Genomic DNA, 27,881 nt, shown 5'->3' with positions numbered 1-27,881 from the left:
ATACAAAATTACCCATAATATGTCACCCAAATATCTCCAAGACCTTATTTCCCTTCGTTCTTCCTCTTCTGTCAGATCCTTACGTTCATCATATTCCAATAATTTAATTCATGGCCCTCGCACTAAGACCCGATATGGTGATCGTGCATTTTCTGTAATTGCTCCCACCCTCTGGAATAAACTCCCAATTCATATCCAAAATGCTCCCTCCGTAGAAATTTTCAAATCGTCACTTAAAGCTCACCTTTTCTCATAACTTTTTTTTTTTTTTTTTTTTTTTTTTTTTTTCCCCTTTTTTCCCCCTTTTTTTCCGACCGATTGACTGTATATTATTATAATCTGCCAACCTGTGCGCTTTGAAACACCAGTATAAAGCGCCCTACAAATGTTATTATTATTATTATTATGTTCACGCATGGGATTAGTAGTTACTGCATTGGCACAGCAAAGCACAAATAGCACAGATAGCAACTTATCCAAGCTAGGAAGACAATGTACAGTACAAGATAGACCTGGAAACTTGACTGCAGACACAACTGTATTTTTCCAGTAGATGCGGTATAAACGGTATAAACGTATAAAGATATGACTAACTTGACCGAGCTGGCAATTTTCAAAGTACATTGTAGCTGTGATAAAGCTGGCTTTAAAGTGACGAGCACTCTACTAGAATTCATGTCCATGCAAGAAGTACATTGTTAGTTAATCAAAAAATGAAAATCCATATTTCATTGTTCGAAATAGACATGGATACTGCCTTTAAAATGTCCATGCAAGGCCTACATTGTAAACATTTTACAATAGGGGACCCCCAAATTCCGGCACTTGCATCCTATTTGACCTTTCATCTCTCATTTTAATGATAAAACCCTCTAGGAAATCATTCGCTTATCTGTCAGTGTTTGCTAATTCAAAATGAAGTCACTATCCAAATAGTTGGCCCCTTGGAAATGAGTGCCACATGGCACGTTCCTGATGCATGTAAGCTGATTCTTCATATTACCTACGCAATGTTGGCCACAAGAGGGCTAACATATTCAAGAAAATGTTCTTTGTTTTTTAAGTTTATTAGAATAAAAAGCACTGGAATAAAGAGACAGTGGAGATTTTTTTTAAGCATTTTTCTTTAAACCCATCAAAATTCAATACTTGGAATTTAATACATGCATTATAAACAATTATTATCATAATAATTATTTATAATCACTTATTAAATTATAGTACTTGTTATGTAATAATTTTTATCTATAAATTGTTCTAGCTTCAAAACCACATTTTGTAACATCGCTAATCTAATGTACGTCATAACGAAGCGGTTCAAGGGTCAGACCTATTGTATTTGCTTTGTTGACAAACTGATCGAGGGATCTACACGAGATTGGTCTGGTAAGAAACCTTCAATTTTTCACCTTTTTATTAACCAATTTTTGGAACCTTCACACGCATAAATCATTAGGTGTATGAAGGTGTAAAAATAAATAAAATCACACACATTTACGTGATTTCTATGATCTCAAAGATGGACTTCCTAGGGAAATCCATCTTTGTTATGATGTGTCTCTCCATGATGAAGTATAGGGGTCACATGAGTATTACAGACCCCCATTCACTCACGTGTTAAATCATGATAGCTCATCAAAAATCAATCCCACGTACGATAGATTTTGCTTTAAATCAGTGACATTAGTCACAATTAACAGTACATTAAAACTTGATATGTCAATCGGGTACTTGTCCAGCTCAATCAAAAGTTAAATGGCTTGAAATAAGACTAACCATAATTTTGACCAGTTCATTGCCAGAAAAACCCAAACTGCATTGTGGGTAATAATAATTAAAATGAAATACAAAAATGCAGTCTAGCCTCCCCATGGGCCTTAATTATGAAAGAGTATGAACATGACATTGTTTCTATCATTTATATTTTGTACAAACATTTTGTCTGTTTTTAATGAATTATTTTTATCAATAAAGTCATGTGATCTTTACTTACGCCTGCTTTACGACATGCTTTGCTCGCGGATGAATTACTCTAATGTGTCCTATGGCTATATATGTCAAAATATTTGAAAATATCATCATGGAGTCCTCAACGGGCTCAAGGCTAACTTCGCGACCCCTATCTCCAGTCCAGATCTGATTAATATTTTTGAATAACTTTGATTTGAATTAACAATAGTTGGGTTTCCCTTGTCAGTTTCAATTATTTTAGCCCTAATTAAAGAAAACAGGTATTGTAAGAACCAGGTGATAAGAACCCCTGCATTTTCATTAGAACAGTATTAATCAATGGTCGACTGTAGTGTCCCAGGACAAAAAACCAGTTGAAACCAATTGGAGGCAACTGGTTTCAATTGGTTCCAGTTGAAACCAATTGGAGGCAACTGGTTTCAACTGGAACCAGTTGAAACTAATTAGTTTCCAACTGGATCCAATTGGAAATTCCAGTTGGAATGACTTAATTAGTTACAAATTAATTAGAATTTGCACTAACTATATTGCTCATGCCAACAAAGAAGCAGTGCTTTATGTTTATTAATACCAATGTAAAGGGCATTGATAAAATATACATTCTTAATGTACATAAATTTATATGAGAGATCTTCAAATATATGTATTTGTATTTGATGTAATTTGGTAACAGTTAGTGGTGTACTAATTATCTTATAATCTGTTTTAATTATAATCTATAACATTTATGAACATGGTTTTCACTGCTAAGCATTTTAAACACTTATCTGAAACAAGTATGGTACTTGAATTTTAAATGATGATGAATCACATAAACCATTAATCTGTGCACACTGGCAGATAATATGCAAATAAACTGGTTTCAATTGGAACCAGTTGGGTAACTGGAAAATTTCCAATTGGATACCAATTGGAAGTCATTTCCAGTTACCCAACTGGATCCAGTTAGGATTTCCAGTTACCCAACAGGATCCAGTTAGAATTAATTTCCAGTTAATCACCTTTCCAGTTAGAATTCATCTCCATTTACCCAATTGGTTCCAGTTACCCAACTGGTTCTAGTTAAAAATCATTTCCAGTTGGAAGTCATTTCCAGTTACCCAACTGGTTCCAGTTAGGATTTCCAGTTACCCAACTGGTTCCAGTTAGAAATCATTTCCAGTTAGAAGTCATTTCCAGTTACCCAACTGGTTCCAGTTAGGATTTCCAGTTACCCAACTGGTTCCAGTTAGGATTTCCAGTTACCCAACAAGTTCCAATTATAATTAATTTCCAGTTAATCACCTTTCCAGTTAGAAGTCATCTCCAGTTACCCAATTGGTTCCAGTTAGGATTTCCAGTTACCCAACTGGTTCCAGTTAGAACTCATTTCCAGTTAGAAGTCATTTCCAGTTACCCAACTGGTTCCAGTTAGGATTTCCAGTTACCCAACTGGTTCCAGTTAGAAATCATTTCCGGTTGGAAGTCATTTCCAGTTAGCCAACTGGTTCCAGTTAGGATTTCCAGTTACCCAACTGGTTCCAGTTAGAAATCATTTCCAGTTAGAAGTCATTTCCAGTTACCCAACTGGTTCCAGTTAGGATTTCCAGTTACCCAACTGGTTCCAGTTAGGATTTCCAGTTACCCAACTGGTTCCAGTTAGAAATCATTTCCAGTTGGAAGTCATTTCCAGTTACCCAACTGGTTCCAGTTAGGATTTCCAGTTGCCCAACTGGTTTCAATTGGAAATTGTTATATTCCAGTTAAAACCAATTGAAACCAGTTGAAACCAATTGAAACCAATTGAAACCAGTTGGAAATCCAACTGGTTTCAATTGGATTTTGGTCCTGGGTCCGGACGGAACCGTCAACGCCGCCTACAGGGATATCTTGGAGTTCCACTGTCTTCCATATGCAAAACGAGTGTATGGGCACAATTTCCGACTGCAGGATGACAACGCTAGACCGCACAGGGCCGCTGCAGTAAGGGAATTCCTGGAGGCAGAGGGCGTCGTACAGTTGCCATGGCCAGCTTGTTCGCCGGATATGAACCCCATAGAGCATGCATGGGATGCCCTAGGCCGAGCCATCAACGACAGAGAGGTCATTCTTCAAAATCTGCAGGAGTTGGCAGATGCTCTGAGGGAAGAATGGGACGCTATGCCTGTTGACGTCATCAACAAGCTAGTGGACAGCATGCCACGACGTCTGCATGCGCTGGTTCGTGCCAGGGGTGGACATACCCGATACTAGTGACTGAGTAAGAACAATGACTCAAGTTTGATACAAATTTGTCCATGAAATCACAAAAAAGAAGTCATCTGGAATACTGAGAGAGATTGAAAATAAATATATCATGATCCTTTAATTTACTGTATATTGTCGTCATTGTTGTTCTATGCTCATGACATCCATCGCTTAGGAGATAAACTTGTAAAATATCACTGTCAAACGTGTATAAAAGGCAGAATAATAAAGTAAAGTGGTTATCATGCACCATAAAGGCCATATTCAAATCATGTTGTTATAAATACGCTGTGAAAATTTGGTGAAAAGAAATATTCCACCTTTATGACCAACAGTGTAGTTTTAGGAACGTAGTGAGAACAGCCTCAGGCTCAGGTATATGCATTACGCGCGAACCTCGACGGTCAATTCTATAGGCCTATTTTTTTTCTCGACCCCCCCCCACTATAGCTTTAAAATGTTTCTTCTTTTCTCATCCCTTCTCTCTTTTCCCTTCTTACTTCTTCTCTTCTCTTTCTTCTCTTCTTATCTTTTTCTTCTCTTCCCTTTCTCCTCTTCGCTTCTTTTTATCCTTCTGTTCCCATCTCTCTTCTTCTTTTCCTCCCCAATTTTATTTCTTTCTTTTAGATTTTTTAAAGGAAATTCGATCGCACCCTTAGACCCCCCCCCCCCTCGTCTACGGGCTTGAGAAGTAGTCATTAGTACTAGTTACATGTTACCTAATGTGTCATTTTGTAATTAAGTATAGTCCATGCACCTAGCACAACGTACCAAACATAGGCCTATAGGCGAGGAGTCAAGAGAAGTATCATCAATTTATATATTGCTATAGTCAATGATGGTAGGCCTAAATTGAAGTTAACCTTTTAAGATCAAGTCCACCCCATAAAAAGTTGATTTAAATAAATAGAGAAAAATCAAACATGAATAACGTTGAAAATAACGGATGTAAAATAAAAAAAGTTATGCCAATTTAATGCTCAACTCAGTGATATGCAAATGAGAGAGTCGATGATGTCACTCACTCCCTTTTATTTTGCTTGTTATTGTTTGAATTATACAACATTTCATTTTTTACGACTTTGACAATTAGGACCCCCTTGCTTGAACCACAAAATGTTAAAATAATGGAATTCCACAAGTTGAGGGAGGAATCAAACTCTGTTTCACATGACAATGACGAGAAAATCAAAATATTTCATATTTCATAAAAATTATGATAAAAATACAAAAGAAATAGTGATTGGGTGATGTCATCGGTCCCCTCATTTGCATACCGAACAGGATGTGCATATAACTGTTTTGAGAAATTAAGCGAAACTTTAAAATGATATAATTTTCTTATTTTATATCCGATTTTGATGAAATTTTCAGTGTTATGCTCGTTTGATTTTTCTCTTTCTATTCAAATAAGCTTTTTGTTGGGATGGGCTTGTCCGTTAATGGCCTACAATCCTTGGCCCAATTTCATTTTATGAAAATAAAAAGCTCTTGCTTAGCCCAAAAGCCCCTCTTTTGTTTTATTCTTCTAACCAGATAAACCTTGTAACGTATTTGCTATGTATAGAATATTTTTCTAGCGTATGAATTACTACATATTTCCTCACTACAAATGTGTTATCTACAATGGGTCATGATGGGTAGGTGCGCCAAAAGCAAAATGGGGCAAACGTCCCAGGGGTCACCTTTTTGGGGGGTGAGAAAGGCGTACTTTCATCAATTTTTGGAGGCAATAAGGGTCGTACATAGAACTTTTGGGAGTTTGGGTTGATGAATAATATTTTTGTCGAAGAGACTTAGCGAACATGAAGCCACTTCTGCACTTTTAAATTGAAATGGAGGGATTTGATACTCCTTTTCAACTTCAACTTTATTTTTCGCACAAGTAAATGAGCCAACAAATAAATTGTGGTGAGTTAATTTTGATTGAATTTCCAACAAGAGTGTAAGCTTCACGGGAGGGGGGGGGTAAAAAAAATGATCGAGTTCACTTCACACCACGGTACAAAATTCTTAGGGCATTTTCATACGTGAATCTTGAATCATCATTGTAATGATGATTGCAATTCGTCTTTAGAATCATCGGACCTTTCACACGGAAAACTCTTACCGTAATTTGAGTGAAACTTAACTGGAATTCACCTCCAGAGTAGAATTTGAATTCGTGATTGTGATTAGCGTTCGTCACTTTAGTTTGGTTTCACACTTGCTAAAAATTCGTCATTAGCCTTATATTTTACTGGAATCAACATTCAAATTACGATTTTTTTTTACCGTGTGAAAGGGCGGTTATAGTTTCACTGGATAAAACATCACTGGAATGCCATTCTGATATGGGGATACCGAACTTAGATAAAATAGCATATTTTCTCACTTGGTCTATAGTTTAGGAAATGACGTCATAGCCCTATGTGAGTTTGCAGACAATTCATGTTTCATGTATAACGAGATTGTATACCCCTTCCCTTCCACACTGAGTTGGCCCCGAGGGTAAGACCCCCCCCCACCCTATCCTCGATCTGCTTCTCTCCAGCACCCTTTGTTCCATAGATCCTTGAAGATTCATTTATTGATTATATCAATCATTCTGATTGTATACCATTGACGTATCATAGTCCAACGATCACAACATTTCACCTTTGATAGGTAGTATATGTGTATTATATTTACACACATAGTAAACGATACATTAATATTATCACATTGATGTACAACGGTCATAACGAATTCGACATATAGCGTTTGGATAAGGAACAGGTACTTCCGTTTATCACTTATTCACTTCCATTGGTAAGAATAACAAATTAGTATTTTTTTTGTAAATTAATTTAAGTTGATGACAAAGATGTGAAATTGCTTCAAAAAAGATATTACGGTATATGAACTCTGACAAAACCTCACACGCTAGTCTATCACGTGCATATTCACACATGGAGACAATCAACTTTTTCCAATTTAGTGCAGTGATTTTTATATTTGCCTCTCCCTCCCCTTTATTCGTATTTTACTTTCTCTTGCTTTGTCTGGGGTTTTGAGGTCTAGTATCTCTTTTCTTTTTTTTTCCATATGTAATTTATGTATTCCATTTATTTCTTTCATTGGGGATTGACCTTGATAGATCAATATGGCCTTTGTCAATCCCCTCCACATTTTGATTTTCTATGTATTTTTTAAGTAATATATTGTAACTTTTTATATTTGTATTGTTTATTATTTATGTATGTATTCGATTGTAATGATATTGCATGTTTTTTACTCAATATGTGGAAAATGAAATTGAATTGAATTGAATTTTTTTCACTGCATTGTCAGCTGTTTATGAACTACTTTTGTAGTACTTATTTTTTTAAATCCTATATCAATATAGACTCTTGTCGAGGCCCTGGCGACTCATCTTTATTCTCTAACCCCTGTCGCTCGCCAGGCCTAACGCACTTCGCGAGGTATGTAAGGTATCACTCTCTTTGCTCGGGAGAGCCACCAGAGCCTCGACAAGAGGCTAATACCATTTCTGCTTCCCACTGTGTCTCTATCATCTACACACCCATCTGCCCTAATGAATTGAAAATAAAACTTTTTAACGCATCCTAATTTTCCCTATAACCTTTTCTCTCGCCAACATTCCAGACCAGTTGTCTCTCAATTCCTTGATCCATGTATATTTATAGGATTATAATCATTATTATTATTATTTTTGATATTATGATTATTATTGAAAACCAAGAATGCATATTGCATTTCCATGTAATGCAGGATAAAAGAGCACTGTTGCTCTCGGACATAGATGCCTTGTCCGGGGATCGAACACCCTCGAGCCCCGGACTTTCAAAGTGGCTTAGTCGGGAGCTATAGGATGTTCGTTTCAAACATATATAAAATAAAATTCACCGGAAAATATAATTCTATACACCTCTCAGTTCATTGGCCTCATTCATGTTCTCACGTCAAAGATAAAGGTTATAATGAGTTTGCTGGGTGAACGAGATGTATCGACCTACACAAACGCCGGTGTTGATTTCATTGCTATCATTTCAGTGTTTTTTATCAGTGAATGAATTATACAATTAGTAGTTTTATAATTAGTAACTGTTCCCTTTTGATAAATTTGATTCATATTATCATTTAAGTAAAAATATTTGTTATTTATGTTACCAAGCATTGTTAGATTTTGACTTTATTTTTTTTATCAATTGACTTTATTTTTTTGTATGATATGATGATTTATGTTGTTCTTTATGTTTTCGTCAGGTCATTGATGAAAAACAGTTTTATGCTGATCTTTTTTACCTGAATTAATATGTTCTAATAAATGAATAAATAGATAAATGAATAAATAGATAGATAGATAAATAATAAATAAATAAACACCAGTCCGGAATCCCGGCCCGGAATCTATGTCCACACCAGAGAAGTTTTCAAACAACACCAGGTTGGGATCAAACCGATGCTGTTTCAATACTAAATTGGTGTATTAACACATATCTTGTGTTAGACCAAAACCAAACTGGTGTTGTTTAACATTTCTCTGGTGCGGGCATATAGATTACGGGCTGGTGGTAAATCTACACCGGAGTTTCTGCATTAGGTTAGTCATTGAACTTCATGTAATTTAAAAGGTGATTGACCTATACGCATATCTCCTTCCCACTGTCGTGTGATCAGTTACGATTGGCCTTTCGTAGTTGATCGCGAACATATTTGGGCCATCCATAATTTCATTTACAATCACAACGATTGCCATGACTTACCTCAAGATCTGATAAGATCTGACACGATTAGACCAATGTTTCAATCGTGGCGCGAATCGAGACAGTGGGAACTGGGTGTTTCAATCATGTTGGAAGAATGAATACGATTGCTACGACTGACCTCATGATCTGATACGATCTGACACGATTAGACCAAAGTTTCAATCGTGGCGCGAATCGAGACAGTGGGAACTGGGTGTTTCAATCATGTTGGAATAATGAATACGATTGCTACGACTGACCTCAAGATCTGATAAGATCTGACACGATTAGACCAAGGTTTCAATCGTGGCGCGAATCGTGACAGTGTGAACTGGGTGTTTCAATCATGTTGGAATAATGAATACGATTGCTAAGACTGACCTCAAGATCTGATAAGATCTGACACGATTAGACCAAGGTTTCAATCGTGGCGCGAATCGAGACAGTGGGAACTGGGTGTTTCAATCATGTTGGAATAATGAATACGATTGCTACCACTGACCTCAATATCTGATAAGATCTGACACGATTAGACCAAAGTTTCAATCGTGGCGCGAATCGAGACAGTGGGAACTGGGTGTTTCAATCATGTTGGAATAATGAATACGATTGCTACGACTGACCTCAAGATCTGTTAAGATCTGACACGATTAGACCAAGGTTTCAATCGTGGCGCGAATCGTGACAGTGGGAACTGGGTGTTTCAATCATGTTGGAATAATGAATACGATTGCTACAACTGACCTCAAGATCTGGTAAGATCTGACACGATTAGACCAAGGTTTCAATCGTGGCGCGAATCGTGACAGCGGGAACTGGGTGTTTCAATCATGTTGGAATAATGAATACGATTGCTACAACTGACCTCAAGATCCGGTAAGATCTGACACGATCAGACCAAAGTTTCAACCGTGGCGCGAATCGTAACAGTGGGAACTGGGTGTTTCAATCATGTTGGAATAATGAAGAAAAGCTGAGGCCTATGTGAGATTGTCAAAATGTTGCCATCTTGGAGGTTGCCGCTTTATCTTTACTGGAAAGGTAAACGATGCGTCTGAAAATCAATAAGCGAGACTACAGTAGGAGATTCGCAGTCATTTTCCGTAGTTTTGCCGCATCAGACATATTGCTTACGTTTCGTGAAATTTTCAGGCTCGTGAAAGCAAAGAAAGTAGCTGCAGCCTCCGCCTAGATAATAGACTAGATTATAGGCTAGTGTTGCCTTACAAGTTGTGCCGAAATTAAGATGTATTACTTGACCTTTTGACAGCTCTCGGCCGAGTGCAGTGTGCATGGTGACTGCATCCCGGTATTTCTATTTCATCATTCATTATTTTATTCAATTCAATTCAATTCAATTCAATTCAATTCAATTCAATTCAATTTCATTTATTTCACACCTCTCATAAAAACATTCAAATGACAAATACAATATAAAAACATATTCATACAAATATACACAATAGAAACAAAGAAAAAAAATACACGATAAATCAATTGTAAAAAAGTGAACAGATAGGAGTGAATAACATTAAGTAGCAGTGGATGTGGGGGATCAGCAATAAGCCGTTGGCCTGTCTAGGCTGATCCCTTGTATACTGCAAAAAAAGAAACCAGTTATTGGATTTAATAGAAATAGAAAAGAAAGACCCTACATAAAAAAAGAAAAAAAGAAAGAAAAAAAAAAAAACATGCAATAAGTTGAATTTACCTATTAATGTAACAATTCAATAAAAATATCTTATATTTTCTTTTAAAATTACTTATGGTTGGGCATTGCTTCATATCTTGGGGCAAAGAATTCCATAAAACAGGTCCACTATAACATATAGTACTTCTAGAAAATTGATAACCCCATGAGGGGATATTCATAAGAGTTACGACAATTATACCTATTAAAAAAATATCTATACACAAAATAATCATTAAATACTTGAGGTAGGAGCTTCTTCATTGCTGAAAACACAAAACAAGCCGTTTGCAAATTGTACAAGTCATGAACTTTTAAAATTTTAAGTTTGTTAAAAAGGGGATCAGTATGATCAAGATAATGACTATCTGTGATTACTCTAATTGCTCTTTTTTGTAAAATGGAAATTCTATTGATAAGGTATTTCGCACAATTACCCCATACAGTAATACAATAAGTTATATATGGTGAAATCATTGTGTGGTACAAAGTAACACATACATTTAATGGAAGGATTTTTTTTAGTCTATTCAAAATGCCAATGGCTTGAGATATTTTGGTACATAAGTTATCAATGTGCACTCTCCAAGAGAGGTTGGAGTCAATGGTCACTCCTAAAAATGTTGTATTGGTTACTCTCTTAATAGTGATACCGTTAAGAGAAATGTTGACAAAGTCGTCATCATTGTTATGTTTTTTAGATTTGAAGATCATGTAACAAGTCTTATCATAGTTTACCAACAATCTATTTGCAAAAAACCAATCACTAATATGAACCAATTCAATTTGTAGTATGTTATTTAAATCTATTAGATTTTTTCCACTTAAAAAAAGGTTGGTATCATCTGCGAAAAGCAAAATTGACAGAATACTACTAGCAAATTGAAGATCGTTGATATATAACAAAAACAAGAGCGGACCGAGAATCGAACCTTGCGGTACGCCTACGGTTATATTCCTACAATCAGAGATGAAATCCTGAATTTTTACAAATTGTTTTCTACCGTTTAAATAACTAGTGAACCATTGTAAAACTAAACCTCTGATTCCATAAAATTGTAATTTCTTAAGTAAAATAGAATGGTCAATTGAATCAAATGCTTTAGATAAATCTAAAAAAATGCCAACTGTGGTTTGTTTATTTTCAAAAGCCTTTGCAAGTCTATCTGTGAAATCAATGAGTGCTAAGTTTGTGCTATACCCATGTCTGAATCCATATTGTTTAGCACATAAAATATCATTGTTTGAAATGTAAGTCATCAATTTATTGTAAACAAGTCTCTCAAATATTTTACAAAAGGTGCTCAAAACAGATATAGGTCTATAATTGGTAAGTTTACTTTTATTTCCACTCTTGAAAACTGGTATTACTTTTGCTATCTTAAGAGATCTAGGAAAATTCCCTTGGGCAAGAGATGCATTAAAAATATCACAAAGTGGAGTAACTATGGCAAGAATACTACATTTAATGATCTTAGGATCAAGATCATCATACCCTGAACTCTTACTGGGATCCAGTTTATGAACAACTTCCAAAATATCTCCTTGTGTTATTCTAGAAAAAAACATTGACTTGACAAAATTCCCATGTAAAAATTGTTCAAAGTTTCCAATGACAGAATTACTTGAATCAAGTTTATTTTGAATGTCAAGACCTATGTTACAAAAATATGAATTAAACATGTTTACTATCAAATTCTTATTAACAATATGTGAACCTACATTGTCTGCATCTTCAAGCTGAAAATCATGAGACCTAGAGGCTTTATGAAGAACTTCATTTATAACTTTCCAGGTTGCACGTGGATTATTTTTTAAGTTTATAAATTTATTATTATAATATTTACGCTTGCTATTTCGAATCTCCTTATTTACAAAATTCCTATAATTTTGATAAGTGGTTTCACGGTATGAAGAGGGATTATTTACAAACTTTCTATATAAGTCGTGTTTCTTCTTACATACTTTTTTTAGGTGCGAATTAAACCAAGGTTTCTTATTTCTTTTCAGGTTCAGTGTAGTTTCAGTGACAGGAAAGCATTCGTCAAATATTTTCAAGAAGATACTTAAAAATTCATCAAACTTTTCATCCACATCCATTAAGGAACTTAGGTGACCCCAATGAACTTCATGCAATCTCCTTTGAAATATTCCTTTGTTTTCATCACTAAAGATTCTCCTTTTTATAGATTTGATCACATCATTTGACTTGTTCATAAAAGAGGGAGCACTGGTAATGATAAATGGTGACAAGTGATCACTCACGTCAGTTAAAAGAATACCAGCATGAATTACCTTATCAGTTTGATTACAAAATATATTGTCAAGTATTGTGGCAGAATGTGATGTTATTCTGGTTGGCCTGCATATTTGTGGATCAAAAGAGAATGAATGCAATACATCTACAAAATCATTAACATGATTTGAGTGATTATATTTCATAATATCAACATTGAAATCCCCAAGTAATACACATTGTTTATCTTCACGAGAAATGACATGAAGTATAGGTTGAATAAATTCAATAAATTTCACAGGATTATAACGAGGTGGACGGTAGGCCACTAAAACTATGATACTAGTATTATTCCCAATGATTTCGATGCACACACTTTCTATATGTTCATTGAAGACTTCAAGATCTATTCTTCTTTTATTATCACTTTGTAGCCTACTTATTTTGGTATGCCTGTCACTAAAGAAGAATACGGTCACACTGCAAACAATCAACTGGTAGAACAGTATACATTGAGCAATGTGAACGGACTGGTTGCTAAGATCATCAACTATGGTGCTGCTATAACCGAGCTTTGGATACCTGATAAGAATGGAAAGATAGATGACGTTGTCTTGGGCTGGCCTGACATCAAAGGTATATTATATATATATATATATTATAGTACATGAACTTTCTCATGTTCAAAATATCCCTAAAATCGTTTTCCATGTTTAATGAATTTCTGGGGAGAAAAGTTTAGGTTTGCTCTTTGACCATGTTAACATCGACAGTACCACTGGGGTTTCATATCGCACCCTAGTAAAAAAAAATGGTGCAAATAAAATGCATCTTTTTTATTATTTGCACCACACTTTTAGGGCGGTGTATGACATTTCACGTAAAAGTGGATTCAAATTTGAATCTTCTTATAATGCTCTCATCTCTATATGCCCTTTCTACATGCTGTATACTGCACAATAACTGCACCATTCAAGTTGCTTAAATGACTTGCACATTAAGTCTGTTTTATCCGACAGTTACTATAGTAACAATCTCCTATACTCCTTAGCCAATTAAAACCAAGGAAAATAATATTTAAAGCACATTCCCATGAAAAAATACCTATCATCTACTTTCTCCCTGTTAATTACCATTTCATAGCACTTTTTGCTTTTGGGCTTCCGATGGCAATGTACAACATCAATGTCACTGACTCTTCACTATCCTATAGACACGATAGAGTTACTTAAATTCTACCAGGTGTCGGGGGGGGGGGCACAAAGCTTATTGCTTTGAAAAAAGGAAAGATTTTTGTTTTACACAATAGTCATGTTCGGGTATGTTCGCAGAAATTTGATAATCTGTGCTCCTACACAACCCAATGTCACAATGGTATAATAATCTCTTCTCTTTTTTTAAAACAGAAAATTCATTAGCTGCCGTTATGAAGTTAAAGACACTTGGTTTAAGCTCAAGTAGTGCTAAAATTCAAAATCATTCTGAATACGGCATTGGTCCATTAAGACCGCCTGTATAGCTTCTTACTCAGGCAAATGTCTTTACATAATTTTACTTGTGTAATAACGAAAAGGGATCATTTTTTTCAATCCATTTTTGTTCAATATTCTGTCTTTCGCTTATTATTTTGAAGACATTCAATTCAATCGAAATAAACAGTTATTTTCTTCCTTGTGACAAATTTCTACATTATTTATTACATTACATTATTTCTACATTATTTATATAAATGCACAAAATGTGAGAACCTTGATGGTTTGGGGATGTATACGCCTACGCGTATAAGGGCGATTATCCAAATAGTAATTAAAAAAAAAAAACTTATTTGTATATTCACTCATTCATTGAACCGCTTTGTTGCTGAATGACTCTTCCTTCATCAGGATATGAGAGCAATTCCCCTTATTTTGGTGTTATCGTTGGTCGTGTTGCAAACCGGATAGCTAATGGACAGTTCTCCTTGGATGGTGTTGCTTATCAGCTAGAGATTAATAATGGTCCAAACCATATCCATGGAGGTGTAAGCAGTTTCTCACATGTAAGCACAATCAGACAAATAATTAATTTGATACACCAATTATGTGGATTAAATTTTACCTTGCTCACAAATTTCAGAAATCCAATTACTTGAAGTTCTGCTTAAGCACCTATCGAATTGTGCTTATGTATACGAACATTGGCATAGTAATGAAAGTTTGGGGGTCTGGTTTTGATAGTATTTCTTATTTTCTACTACCACGATGATCAACATCTCCCGTACTATTTGACAGTATTCACATTTTTAAAAGGATATTTACAGTAGAGCAAAGTGAGCGAGCCTTAAACCAATTAGATATTTAAAATCAGTGGTTGACATTCTAAAAGATTGTTAGTGAAAAATACACGGGGAAATACATGTATATTCATCAAGAAGATTCGATGAAAATGACGAAGGTATAGAAAAATCAATAATATAAGAAGTGTGATTATGACCTAGAGGGGCTGTTTGAATATCGATTTCTCACAATAATTTAAAGGGAAAATAATACTCATGCGAATACTCATCTTATTGTATAATTAATTAATTAGTATTATCATTATAATTATACATATATATATATATACAGTATATATATTATATAGATATGAACGTCCGATTTTTTTTTTCATTCCGCTCTGTAAAGCGAGTGTGGGATGTGGGTCACATCAATGGAAATGGTGTATCTTTCAGCTACACAAGCCCCGATGGTGAAAATAGTTATCCAGGCGAAGTAACTATCACCATCAATTATCAACTCACCAATGATAATAAGCTAATCATGTCGTACGCTGCAAAGACAACAAAAGCCACGCCCATCAATCTCACCAACCATTCCTACTTCAACCTTGGGGGTCACGTGAGTATGAATTATTTATATTTTTATTGCTGGAATTGAAAGCTTGGATGTCTTGAAAATACACAAACTCTCTTTGTTTTTGTCTGCATTCGATTTTTGTGTGAAATACGGGTAATGATATACAACCCGATATTCGAAATTTAATCCACTGTCTTAATTGTAAGGCTTATATAGTACGAGTTTTTAACAATGACGTAATGATGCATGAAATTATGGAAGATTGCGATATGATTTGATCATAATTGTTACATCAAAATTATGAATATCGTGATTGTGACCAATACTTTTGTATTCTGCTTTTCTTATTTATGTATCGATTTTCAACGATATCATTATATTTCATCATCGTCACCATGTGCACCACCACCACCATCATCATCGGATATATTATCTGTTTTCTGAGTTCATTAATTCATTAATTTTCAAAATATAATCAATTAATGGCAGAGACATGTTGAAATATACATGTGCGATAATGATACGTGATATGTCTTTGAATACGATAACGACACCACTGGTCATCATTTAATGGGGTTCCATATTAGTTGATCGATCGTTTGCAGTTGTTCGTTACCAGTGGCGTACCGTGGGTCACAGCATTGGGGGGGCACCAGCAAAAAATTTGAGTCACCTAGTGAGCGCGCTTCGCGCGCTCAGTTGCTAGGTATGCTGACCTAATAGAGACATTTTAAGGACAGTGTCATTAAACGGATATGTATGTCACTGATCACATAATGCGAGCGCGAAGCGCGAGCTTAAAATTTTTGATATTCAGACCTAAAAAAGGGACATTATAAGCAAATTTTTGTAATCATGATGTGTACCTGTCTCGCTAAACAAACAATGCGAGCGCGAAGCGCGAGCTGAAATTTTTGTATATATTGACCCCAAACGGACATTTTAAGGACTATATTTTATGAATCTATTAAGAGTATACATATCTCACCATAGTAATCTAATGCGAGTGCCAAGCGCTTGCTGATTTTGTTAGAATTATATGCATCCAAACACATAAAGCACGTGTAGTCATTGTAATCATGATTAACATGCGCATCTCACTAATCAAATATTGCGAGCGTGAAGCGCGAGCTGAAAATGTAGGAAATTCAGACCTGAATACATGGAAGAGGGACATTTTAAGGCTTGTTTGTAGGAATTCACGAAGACCATACGAATTTTTATTAACCAAATGAAGCGAGCGCGAAGCGCGAGCTAAAATTTTTGTATATATTGACCCCAAACATGAATATTTTAATGACTATTTTTTAAAAGAATCCATTAAGAGTACACATATCTCACCATAGTCATCTAATGCGAGTGCCAAGCGCATGCTGATTTTGTTAGAATTACACCTAAAGACATACTTTTTGTAGTCATTGTAGTCATGATTATCATACGCATCTCAATAGTCAAATATTGCGAGCGCGAAGCTCGAGGAGAAAAATTTGGAAATTCACACCTGAAGAGGGGCATTCTAAGGCTTGTTTGTAGGAATTCAAGTAGACCATGCGTATTTCACTAACCAAATGATGCGAGCGCACGCTGTAATTTTTGATATGCAGATCAGAAAAAGGGACATTTTAAGGACTGATTTTAGGAATTCATGAAAAGCAGACATATTTCACTAATGCGAACGTAAGCACGGACGGGAAATGTTTTATATTAAGACCCTAAAATGATATTTTACTACATAAAACAATAATAATTCGAAGTGCGAGGAAATATATTTGGTGTATATTGACTTGAAAACGGGAGGTTTTAGTACAACAGGATTATATATCTCGTTAAACAGACAATGCGAGCATCAGGAACAATGAAGACATAGGCCCTGAGCAAATTATGTTTCATAAAGTTATGATTTTTTTTATTTTAATGTAATGTAACATAACATAATTATAATATAATATAACATAATTAACAATATTTTTTTTTTTTGCCAGCCGATTGGGGGGGGGGGGCACGTGCCCCCCCATGCCCCTCCCCCCCCCCCCCCGTAGTTACGCCACTGTTCTTTACACTATACACATGTACTTTGCAGAAAATCGCAACGCTTGCAACTTTTCGCACTATCAATTGTCACAACCCTTTTATTTCTTGACCACGTCATGATCCATACTCATTAGTTTCATATAAGATGAACATGATTGATGGATAGCATTCTCGCCTCTAAAGACAATGAATTATTATTTTTCTCCCCACTAAAATAAAAGGATTCTGGCAGTGTCCTCGATCATATAGTTGAGATTGATTCTGATAAATACACACCTATAGAGAAGGAAACTTCTATACCAACAGGTTTGTTGTTCATAAAAAATCTTTGCAATTAAACGCAACTCAAGAATTCATCTAAGCTAGCAATGGCTCGTTCTTCTTTTACTAGTGATGACTTTAATGTCAAGAAATGACGAGGTTTACCTAGATTTAGTAGATTACTCTCAAATCGATCGGCTTATTTTCCTCATATTATAATTATAATTATTCAATCTTACGACGATCGTTATTGTGAATTATTATAAGTTGTATAATTATCATCATTATTATTGTTGTTATTATTGTTGTTGACATTATTGTTATTATCAATATTTTTATCATAATTATCATTAGTAGTAGTAGTAGTAGTAGTAGTAGTAGTAGTAGTAGTAGTAGTAGTAGTAGTTGTTGTAGTAGTAGTAGTAGTAGTAGTAGTGGTAGAAGTAGTAGTAGTAGTAGTAGTAGTAGTGGAAGTAGTAGTAGTAGTAGTAGTTGTTGTAGTAATAGTAGCTTTGCTGCCCAGATTTGATAAGTTTAATATGGAATTGAACAGTGTCATCATCAAGACGATGCACGAACAAAAACAACAACAACAAAACATCCCGGTGGGTGTTTCATAAAGCTGTTCGTAAGTTAAGAGCGACTTTAAGAACAACTGGTAAACCTTTCTTGTGGTAAATGGCATTTTCATTGGCAATGCTTTAGCGCGTAAGAAAGGATCACCAGTCGTTCTTAAAGTCGCTCTTAACAGCTTTATGAAACACCGACCAGGGCCTATCATTAGTTTTCTGTATATTGTTGCAATCAGGGGAGATCAGTTGTGTTGATAATACGGTTTTTGACCTGCGAAGTCCAACCAGACTTAAGGATAAAATCAAAGATGTTCCAGGACTAGGATATGACCATAACTTCTGTGTGAAATCTTCAGAAAGACCTTGTGCCACGTAAGTAGTACCAAACTCAAACATTGACTGTTATTTGATATTACGAATATGGGTATTTAAATGCTTAGGCCTATTTGTTTAATCTTTGGTTTTATAATTTTTTCCACTGCCTAAACTTACTCAAATATATTCTAAAAGCCAATCGAATCACACGTTTAACGAAAGCTATCATTGATGATGACAAAGTTACCACCGTTGCATGACAAATGGGGGTGGGGGCGGCTGTTATGAAAAAAAAAAGTATGTGGTAGATTCGGGGTCTTGGGTGTTTAAATCACTGGCACACTGTTAGAAAATTTATCCTTAAAAATAAAAGAAGTTCCTGCAGCAGAGTCTCGAGAACACCTGTAATCTTACCAGATTGCGTAATCTTACAGGAAATTGGTATTTGGTGTAGGGAACCTTACAAATTTCCTTAAAGAAAACACCCTTGTCCCCTTTTGAAACAGACCTGTTCTGATAAATTGCAGAAAAATTCCTGTTTTATGATTTTACAGAATGATTCTTTTATTGCTTTCTGCAAAATCTTTTTTTCCCCTGTAAAATCAGGGTTTTTTAACAGTGCACACTGGGGCTGAAGACTCCCCCACCCCCTGCGGTGAAAATGTTATCATTATTATATGTGTCATCGTACTCTCTTTATAGATTGAAAATTAACCATACGACTGTGTACTCTAATTGTAACCAATCCAAAATTATGTAGTTAATTTTTTTTCTGTAAAATCAGGGTTTTTTTAACAGTGCATATACTGGGGCTGAAGACTCCCCCACTCCCTGCGGTGAAAATGTTATCATTATTATGTGTCATCCTTGGTGTCATCGTACTCTATTTATAGATTGAAAATTAACCATACGACTGTATACTCTAATTGTAACCAATCCAAAATTATGTTGTTAATTTCTATTTGTATGTTTTAGATTTTTAATCTAATTAAAAATGGCAATCTAATTAGTTCTTTTTATGCTTATAGAAATTCTCCCAATTCTATTTTCTTATACTAGAATAGGGCTGGAGATATTATTCTCCCGTTTAAACTCGATCCACACTCGATGGCATTTCTTTACAGAGTAACTTACAAGGAAAGTGGTCGCAAGATGAAGGTTTATACGACCAAACCTGGTATTCAGTTCTACACTGCAAACTACTTGAATGATTCTACCATGGGAAAGCATGAGGCGGTCTATCCTAAACACAGCGCCCTCTGTCTGGAATCTCAATTTTATCCAAATTCAGTGAACCAGGTTTAAACTTTACTTATACCTCAGTCACATTTTCCATACGACGACCTACGGTGAGTCGAAAATAGCAGTTTTATTCATTTATATTCAAACCACCTCTATGTAGCTGATACACACAATGTTAAAACGGCTATTGTCGACTCGACGTACGGACGCTACGGCGCGCCGTAGGGGAAATGTGACTGCGCCATTCAAGTTCTTCTATTTGTCATCTGATAATATCGTCTGGGATATACATGCATGTGCGATTATTTGAGTTTCTTCATTAATTCTGCAGCTGTTTTACATATATGAATGCTTACTAAAAGGTCAAGTTCACCCCACGAAAATGCTGACGTGAATAAATAGAGAAGAATCAAACTAGCATAGTGCTGAAAATTTCATCAAAATCGGATGTAAAATAAGGAAGTTATGACATTTAAAAATTTCGCTTATTTTTCACAAAACAGTTATATGCACAACTAGGTGAGTCAGTTGATGATGTCCATCACTCACTATTTCTTTTGTTTTTTATTGTTTGAATTATACAATTTTTCATTTTTTATAGATTTGACAATAAGGACCAACTTGACTGAAACATATAGTACTAAACAATGCTAATTCCACATGTTCAGGGAGGAATTAATCGTTGTATCACTTGACAATGAGGAGAAAATTAGAATATTTCATATTTCATATAATAAAATACAAAAGAAATAGTGAGTGGATGACGTCATCAGTCTCCTCATTTGCATACCAGCCAGGATGTGCATATAACTGTTTTGTGAAATTAAGCGAAACTTTAAAATGTCATGACTTTCTTATTTTACATCCGATTTTGATGAAATTTTCAGTGGTATGCTTGTTGGATTTTTCTCTTTTTATTCAAATCAACTTTTTGTTTGAGTGGACTTGTCCTTTAAAGGTCAAGTCCACCCCAGAAAAGTGTTGATTTGAATAAATAGAGAAAAATCAAGGAAGCATTATGCTGAAAATTTCATCAAAATCGGATGTAAAATTAGAAAGTTATGACATTTTAAATTTTCGCTTATTTTTCACAAAACAGTGATATGCACAACTCAGTGACATGCAAATGAGACAGTCGATGATGTCCCTCACTCACTGTTTCTTTTTTTTTAATTGTTTGAATTATACAATATTTCATTTTTTACAGATTTGACAATGAGGACCAACTTGATTGAACCATATAGTATTAAACAATGCCAATTGCACATGTTCAGGGAGGAATAGATCGTTGTTTCACACAATAGGGAAAAAATTTGAATATTTCATATTTCACATAATAAAATACAAAAGAAATAGTGAATGATATCATCAGTCTCTTCATTTGCATACCGACAAGGATGTGAATATAACTGTTTTGTGAAATTAAGCGAAACTTCAAAACATCATAAGTTTCTTATTTTATATCCGATTTTGATGAAATTTTCAGTGTTATGCTTGTTGGATTTTTCTCTTTTTATTCGAATCAACTTTTTGTTGGGGTGGACTTGTCCTTTAAGTACCTAAATGTCAACTGAAGTATCTAAATGTCGACAGGATTTGGCAAGTAATGAATTCCCATGTTTAATACTGTCCGAAGAACATTGTTAGACGTGGTTACATATTTTAGTATGCTACCGTTAGACATAGCATGGACCTACTACCCTGACAGAGTAGTAGGTCCATGGACAGAGAAAGGCAGGACTGCTAGGTGGCAGAAAGTGTGGTAATGTGAGGAATTTTAATTCGTTATCGAGGAAATGATGTGTGATACATCTTCTATTCCATTCTTTCCTATCCTCCTTCCTTCAGTGCACTGGAATATATTTTGTGTGAAGATTATTAATCATTTTTCCTCTTTTTTTTTCAGCCCAACTTTCCAAGTTGCATATTACATCCTGGGGACACATATAAACATGAAACTACCTATGCCTTTTCTTGGAACTAGAAGAACACAGCTTAAATAATAGGATCTTACATCTTTTTTGTATAACTTTAAGCCTACTTCCTAGGTATGATTTCCAAGGTATGAATTACTGGAGACCCTACTATAAATAATTTCATATTTATTTTTCAATAATTTGATAATTTGGAAACATTTTACACCTGCATGAATGATACTAAATATCTGCAATAATTTTTTGGGCAGAAAGGAGTATTTTATTATAAAAAAACAATATCTTAAATCTACCTCATCTGATTACAGACTTTACTTGTTTAACAATATAAAAATGGGGAAGAAACATTATTCCATAACTTGAATATTGATTTTGGCATTTGGTGAATCATTGAGAGAGAAGGGGTGGTGGTGCTGGTAAATACTGAATGACATTTTATGAAAATAATGTAGGGGATCTATGAATCTGTTCCATATACATGGATAAAGTTACACTTTAAATGAATAATTTTATTCCGAAAAATTTGAATAGCAACAACACCTGTTTGAAGGTGGTATATTTACAGGATATGAAAAATTTAAATAAATTGAAAATTTAAAATGGAGATTAACTAGAGTAGGCTGATGGAATATCAAAGGAACAGTATAAATGAATTCATCAATAAATACAAACAAGAACCAATATGATGTAAATTTAATGGAATAAATTGTATTTCAATCAAAGAATAGATTTATAACATATGTACAAATATTATCAGGTGAAACCTATGATTTCAGATTTGATAACACAATACAATAACAAAGATTAGGATATGACATAAAACTTCCAGTCATTGAAAGTAGTTCTTGATAAGTATTATTTACTCTCTACTGTTGTCCATTATAAAGATCTCTGTAGATGTCTGTCATACAAATCACTAGTTTGGCACTGAATTTACAAACAAGTAGTAATTAACTTGTATTAATTAAGTTTTTAAGTTTCAAAACTGGAATTCTCAACTGATCATAACTGGTTTCAAGTGATATTGAAATTCAAAATGTATATGTATTTCTAGGGAATGGGGATACATTTGGAATTGAATCCCGTTATAATATAAATTATGACAACACTGATGAATGGAATAATGATTGCTATACACAGATTCCATTTAGAATATAATTCTAAATAATTCAGAAAAAAATCTGAAAAACTGTTATCTAAGGGAATAAAACAAACAAATTGAAACATACATGTGTTTTCTTTGATTGTTTGATCTTAAAATGTGTCATGTTGTTATATTCATATTGACTTATTTTCTTAAATTGCTGTTTAAAGGGGAATCCAGCCTTGGCCATAAAATGTTGTGTTGGGAAGGAGAAAAATAAATTAAACAGAATGGTGAAAGTTTGAAAGAAATCGAACAAACCATAAGAAAGTTATAACTGCTTTAAAATTGAGATTACTATTACTATGTAGATTTCAAATTGGCAACTGAGTAAGTAAATTATGACAAGGGGCAAGGACAACTTTCCCAAAGCCCATGTACTTTATTATCAGGGATTTGTGGTTTTCTCCTAAGTACCCATTCCCCTGGGGCAGTAATCTAAATATAACCCAGGTAGTATATTGTTTTATGTCCTCATGAAAGAAAAATATAATTTGAAATAAAACTTTTGGGAAAAATGACATTTTAGCCATAATATGTATTGAAGTACATGGAAGAGTAGTCCTTGCCTTACATCACTATGACATCCCATATGCGGCCAATTTGAAGTCTCCATGGGTATAGTGATTACCAATATTTACAACTTTTAAAACTTCATAACTTTCTTGTTGTTTGTCCAATATTGTTCAAACTTTCGCCTATCAACTTGTCTGACTTTTCTTTTCCTTATAAAAACAAGTTTTTATTTGGGTTGGATTCCCCTTTAAGTATGATTAAGAACACATCAATACACTCAAGCCCTGTAACATAAAGGTTAACAATTAATTGTGGGGCTGAATTCTATGATTGATTGCATTGATATTGTCAATCATAAACTTTAACCCCATGATCAATAGCTAAGCTTTATACTACTTAACATGAGGTAAAGTAACAAATTTCAAACAATGACATTTTAACATCAAGTATTGCAATTGTGAAAGATAAACATACATATATTATATACATGTAGCTGTTAAAATTTCAGATATTTAATGTAAATTATTTACATTGTGAGATGAACATATAAATTTGAAGTTCATGTATGATTTGGCAAAAAAGTCAAGTTTTTCATCATTGAATATTAATGATAAAATGTGTAATCAATTATCATTTGCATTACCAATGTTGCATTAGTACATTTATCCTTAAATTACTTCTTACTACAAATTTTGAATTTCACTGTAAATACATCATAATTATTTTAAATGACAAAGTTTCTACCCCCAATGATAAGTTTTATATTTCAAGTTTTTCAATGAAAAAAAAGGACCTTCATATATTTTTGGTATGTAAATTAATATAAAATGTGAAAGCTGCATTTACAGAATTGATTTAGGTATATTGAAAAATTCTGAATATGCCAACCATCATTGGCAACATATGATACAAAAATCATTAAGAGCTATGATTGCCCTGCAACATTCCTAGTCAAGAAATAATATACAATCACACACAAGTATGACACTAATTTTCAATAAATATGCAAAATGATTCATAAATTGCAAGGTCAATGTAATACCATCATTTTTGCACAGCATTAATTACAGATGCTGAACATATTTCAAGTATTCCAATGGAAGTAATTGATTACCACAAAAAACATCCTAAACTTGATTGAGAAACTGGCTGTTAGAATTTATCATCAAATAAATTACAAATGCACATATTTACAAATAAGACACCTTGTATTATTATGAAAGACAAGTAAAAATAATATTTTGGTTGAAATATGTGAACAATGTTAATCAATCTTCAGCCAAGTAATGTGTGTTTTAAATTTCTGCAGTAAAGGAATACTTGTTAAATCATTTTTAACATGTTGGCAGCCATTTAATGGCTTCAGGTCCAGTTTGGACAGCTTGTGTTGCTGTTGGGCTGACTTTACACCACCCATAGCACAGAACTTGAATAAAACAGGTGCTTGGAATGGCCAAAATAGTTATTGAGCTATCAATAAAGAGACTTTCTGTAAACCTACTTTGGAGCTTGGTTAGTTAGCCTAATTCATGCCCCTGGCACCAAGAACAACACCCACACTGAACTTGAAATCACAAACAGTACATCCAAGTTCATAACAAATTTAAATAGATATTTGGGTTCACACAAGTAGGTAACAAAGCAAACTGTGTGAAAGTATTGGACTAATAATCCGAAGGAAAAAATATTTTGAAGAGACGTTAAAGCACTTTGGTCATCTGAAATTCTTTGGCAAGAGGCTGAAATTGATCAGAAAAGGCCCAATACTGTATAAAACTTTATATGGAAGGTATATGACTTTGGAATATGAGGTTGGAATGAAATTACAGTCAATAACTGCATTTATGAAAGCATTTGTTTGGGTTCATTCACAAGATACCTTCATATGGCAGGTCCAAATGTTTTGCTCACACTCAGAAACTTAGAGGTACATGTATGATTCAAAGTGAAAAAAAATAAAACAACATTTGAAGTGTATTTTGCAATACATATGCATCCTAAGTACTTAGGTTGTTTCATACAAAGTGGTTGTACTAAATTTAAAAGAGTATTTGACATATTCTTATTGCATGAACGGAAAATGGAAATAGTGTCTCCAAAACTTCAACTCCTTCAACTTGAAACCTCAGTCAGTTTTTGTTGGTATGTCAGTCAGCAGGGACAAAATCTTAGATAGTGTTACAAAGTTACAATACACAATTTATGCTAAAATATTGCCACAAATTTGAAGAAAGCTTCCTCTGAGTTGCTTCCCCTTCCGAACAAGTTACAAATGACACATAGCAAGAGCTCAAAACAGACAGATGTTGACTTTAAGAGCGTCTTACCATGAGCGATAATAGAACTTGTTGCACATGAAGTCTTTACCATACTTTCTATTGATGGTCATGATGAGTTGGATGGTGCAGTAGAAAGTAAAGAATGTAGCAAGGCAGTTATTGGGCCAGTCTGCAAATAAAAAGAGAAAATATATTGTAAACAATATAGATCAAGTTATTTGATCAATCTTTAATTTCTTCTATAATTAACCCAAGTTTATAACATGTTTTCATTTCTGAAGATGTACATCATCGCGGAGAATTCAATAGAGTTGGTTGATCAGTTGTCTCGCGAAGCGGTTGAAACTGTAAGAGATTTCACGACGTTTCGTTGGCTGCTGCTCAACTTTGTCAAGTGATGGAGACTTCAACTCTTACACGGTTTAGCAACCACCTCTCCTTTCTCACACGATGCATCAAAGCAGCTGTTATCCCCAAGGATCTAAGAATCAAATCTCCGGTCCACACCAGGGGAGCAAGGAGAGCAGCAGACAACGCATCTCTACGGTTTCTCTGGGAAAGAATTTTTCTTACCCGTCTTATCAAGGATGAAGCCAGAAAGGAAGTCATTTCCACCACTAAGGAAATTCGAACCACACTCTCTTCTCAAGACTCCGAGGCTGTCTTCCAGACACATGACGCCGTCTACCATGACATCTTCAGTAAATGCAAAGAGAGGCAACAACAGAAGTTCAACGAATTACTCGAACCTGCTTCCAAGACGAACAACATCACCAACAACAACTGGGTGATCAACATGTCTTCCAGGAACCTCTCAGACACCGAGAAGACTCTGCTCATCAGAGGTATGACCTTTGCCACTGTCCCTAAGCGGATACCAGCAGCAGAAATCGTTGCCAGAGTAGAGTCACACATAAGCCAATTGACACCAGAGGACAGAGAATCGCTACGCAATGATATCGGCTCTGTCTTAGCGCAAGCTAAACCACCGAAATCTAACATAACCAAAGATATGGAAGCAGCTCTCAAGTCCTTGAAGGAATATTCTACCATTATGATCTTACCCGCCGACAAAGGAAGAGCAGCCGTAATTCTAGACACCACCACCTACAGGGACAAGATGGACAACCTCCTCTCCACTGGCCCATACAAAGAAATCAAGGAAGATCCTACTGACTCCCTAGAAAGGAAGTTAACATCTTCACTATCGGAACTAAAAAAGAAAGGAAGCCTAGATGAAAACACCTACCAAAAGCTCCGACCCAAACGGAAACAACCACCAAGGATCTACGGTTTGCCCAAAATACACAAACCAGCCGTCCCGCTACACCCCATCGTATCCTGCATCGGCTCTTTCGCCTATGAATTATCCAAGTTTTTAGCCAACATCCTCACTCCTCTCACCGGGGGTTCACCACACACCGTCCGGAATTCCACAGACTTTGTCGCCACACAATCGATACAAGATGACGACGCAATGATCTCATTCGATGTGGAGTCTCTATTCACGAACGTCCTGATTGAAGGAGCATGCAGAGTCGCCCGCGATTGCTTCATAGCAGACCCCAAGCTTGCCGCAAGGACCAGCCTGACACCAGAAGAAATAACCACTCTTCTAGAATTTGTCCTAAAGTCTTCTTACTTCCTATACGACGGCAAGTTCTACGAACAGACAGAGGGCGCCGCCATGGGTAGCCCCGTATCAGCCGTCATCGCCAACATGTATATGGAAGGTATTGAGAATACTGCCCTCAACGATTGCCCGCCAAAACTCAAGCCTAAGATCTGGAAACGTTATGTCGACGACACCTTCATCACCGTCAACAAGCACAGATCAAAGGATCTCTTGGACTTCATGAACGGAAGGGAAACCACCATCAGGTTTACCGCCGAACATGAA

The 27,881-nt window shown here is 35.1% G+C and overlaps 2 protein-coding genes across 8 annotated transcripts in view; one reads left to right on the top strand and one right to left on the bottom strand.

The window, feature by feature from the left end:
• The first annotated feature begins 6,822 nt into the window (after window positions 1-6,822).
• On the top strand, window positions 6,823-23,270 carry LOC129264074 (galactose mutarotase-like). 3 transcript variants are annotated; one of them, XM_064101586.1, is made up of 8 exons: window positions 6,823-6,987; window positions 13,288-13,489; window positions 14,737-14,891; window positions 15,517-15,729; window positions 17,940-18,024; window positions 18,788-18,923; window positions 19,991-20,165; window positions 22,015-23,270. In XM_064101586.1, the coding sequence occupies exons 2-8, from the start codon at window positions 13,303-13,305 to the stop codon at window positions 22,090-22,092; spliced, it is 1,029 nt and encodes a 342-aa protein (XP_063957656.1). In that variant the 5' UTR covers window positions 6,823-6,987; window positions 13,288-13,302; the 3' UTR covers window positions 22,093-23,270. The 3 variants fall into 3 exon arrangements, with proteins under 3 accessions (XP_063957656.1, XP_063957658.1, XP_063957657.1); XM_064101588.1 differs by having other exon boundaries at window positions 19,991-20,215; XM_064101587.1 differs by having other exon boundaries at window positions 6,868-6,954.
• Window positions 22,288-27,881, bottom strand: part of LOC129265169 (protein-cysteine N-palmitoyltransferase HHAT-like) — a 24,339-nt gene continuing 18,745 nt past the window's right edge. For 4 of the 5 annotated variants that reach the window (XM_054903167.2, XM_064101582.1, XM_064101583.1 and 1 more), the window contains one exon: window positions 22,718-26,150. In XM_054903167.2, the coding sequence (XP_054759142.2) occupies window positions 26,026-26,150 (125 nt within the window). In that variant the 3' untranslated portion in view covers window positions 22,718-26,025. Of the gene's footprint in view, window positions 26,151-27,881 lie in introns of all 5 variants that reach the window. The other variant, XM_064101584.1, reaches the window with a different exon arrangement.

The sequence above is a fragment of the Lytechinus pictus genome, chromosome 7 (assembly GCF_037042905.1).
Source record: "Lytechinus pictus isolate F3 Inbred chromosome 7, Lp3.0, whole genome shotgun sequence".
In the NCBI taxonomy this organism is placed as follows: domain Eukaryota; kingdom Metazoa; phylum Echinodermata; class Echinoidea; order Temnopleuroida; family Toxopneustidae; genus Lytechinus; species Lytechinus pictus.
The sequence above is the reverse complement of the archived record's forward strand: the minus strand, read 5'-3'. Positions and strand labels throughout refer to the sequence as shown.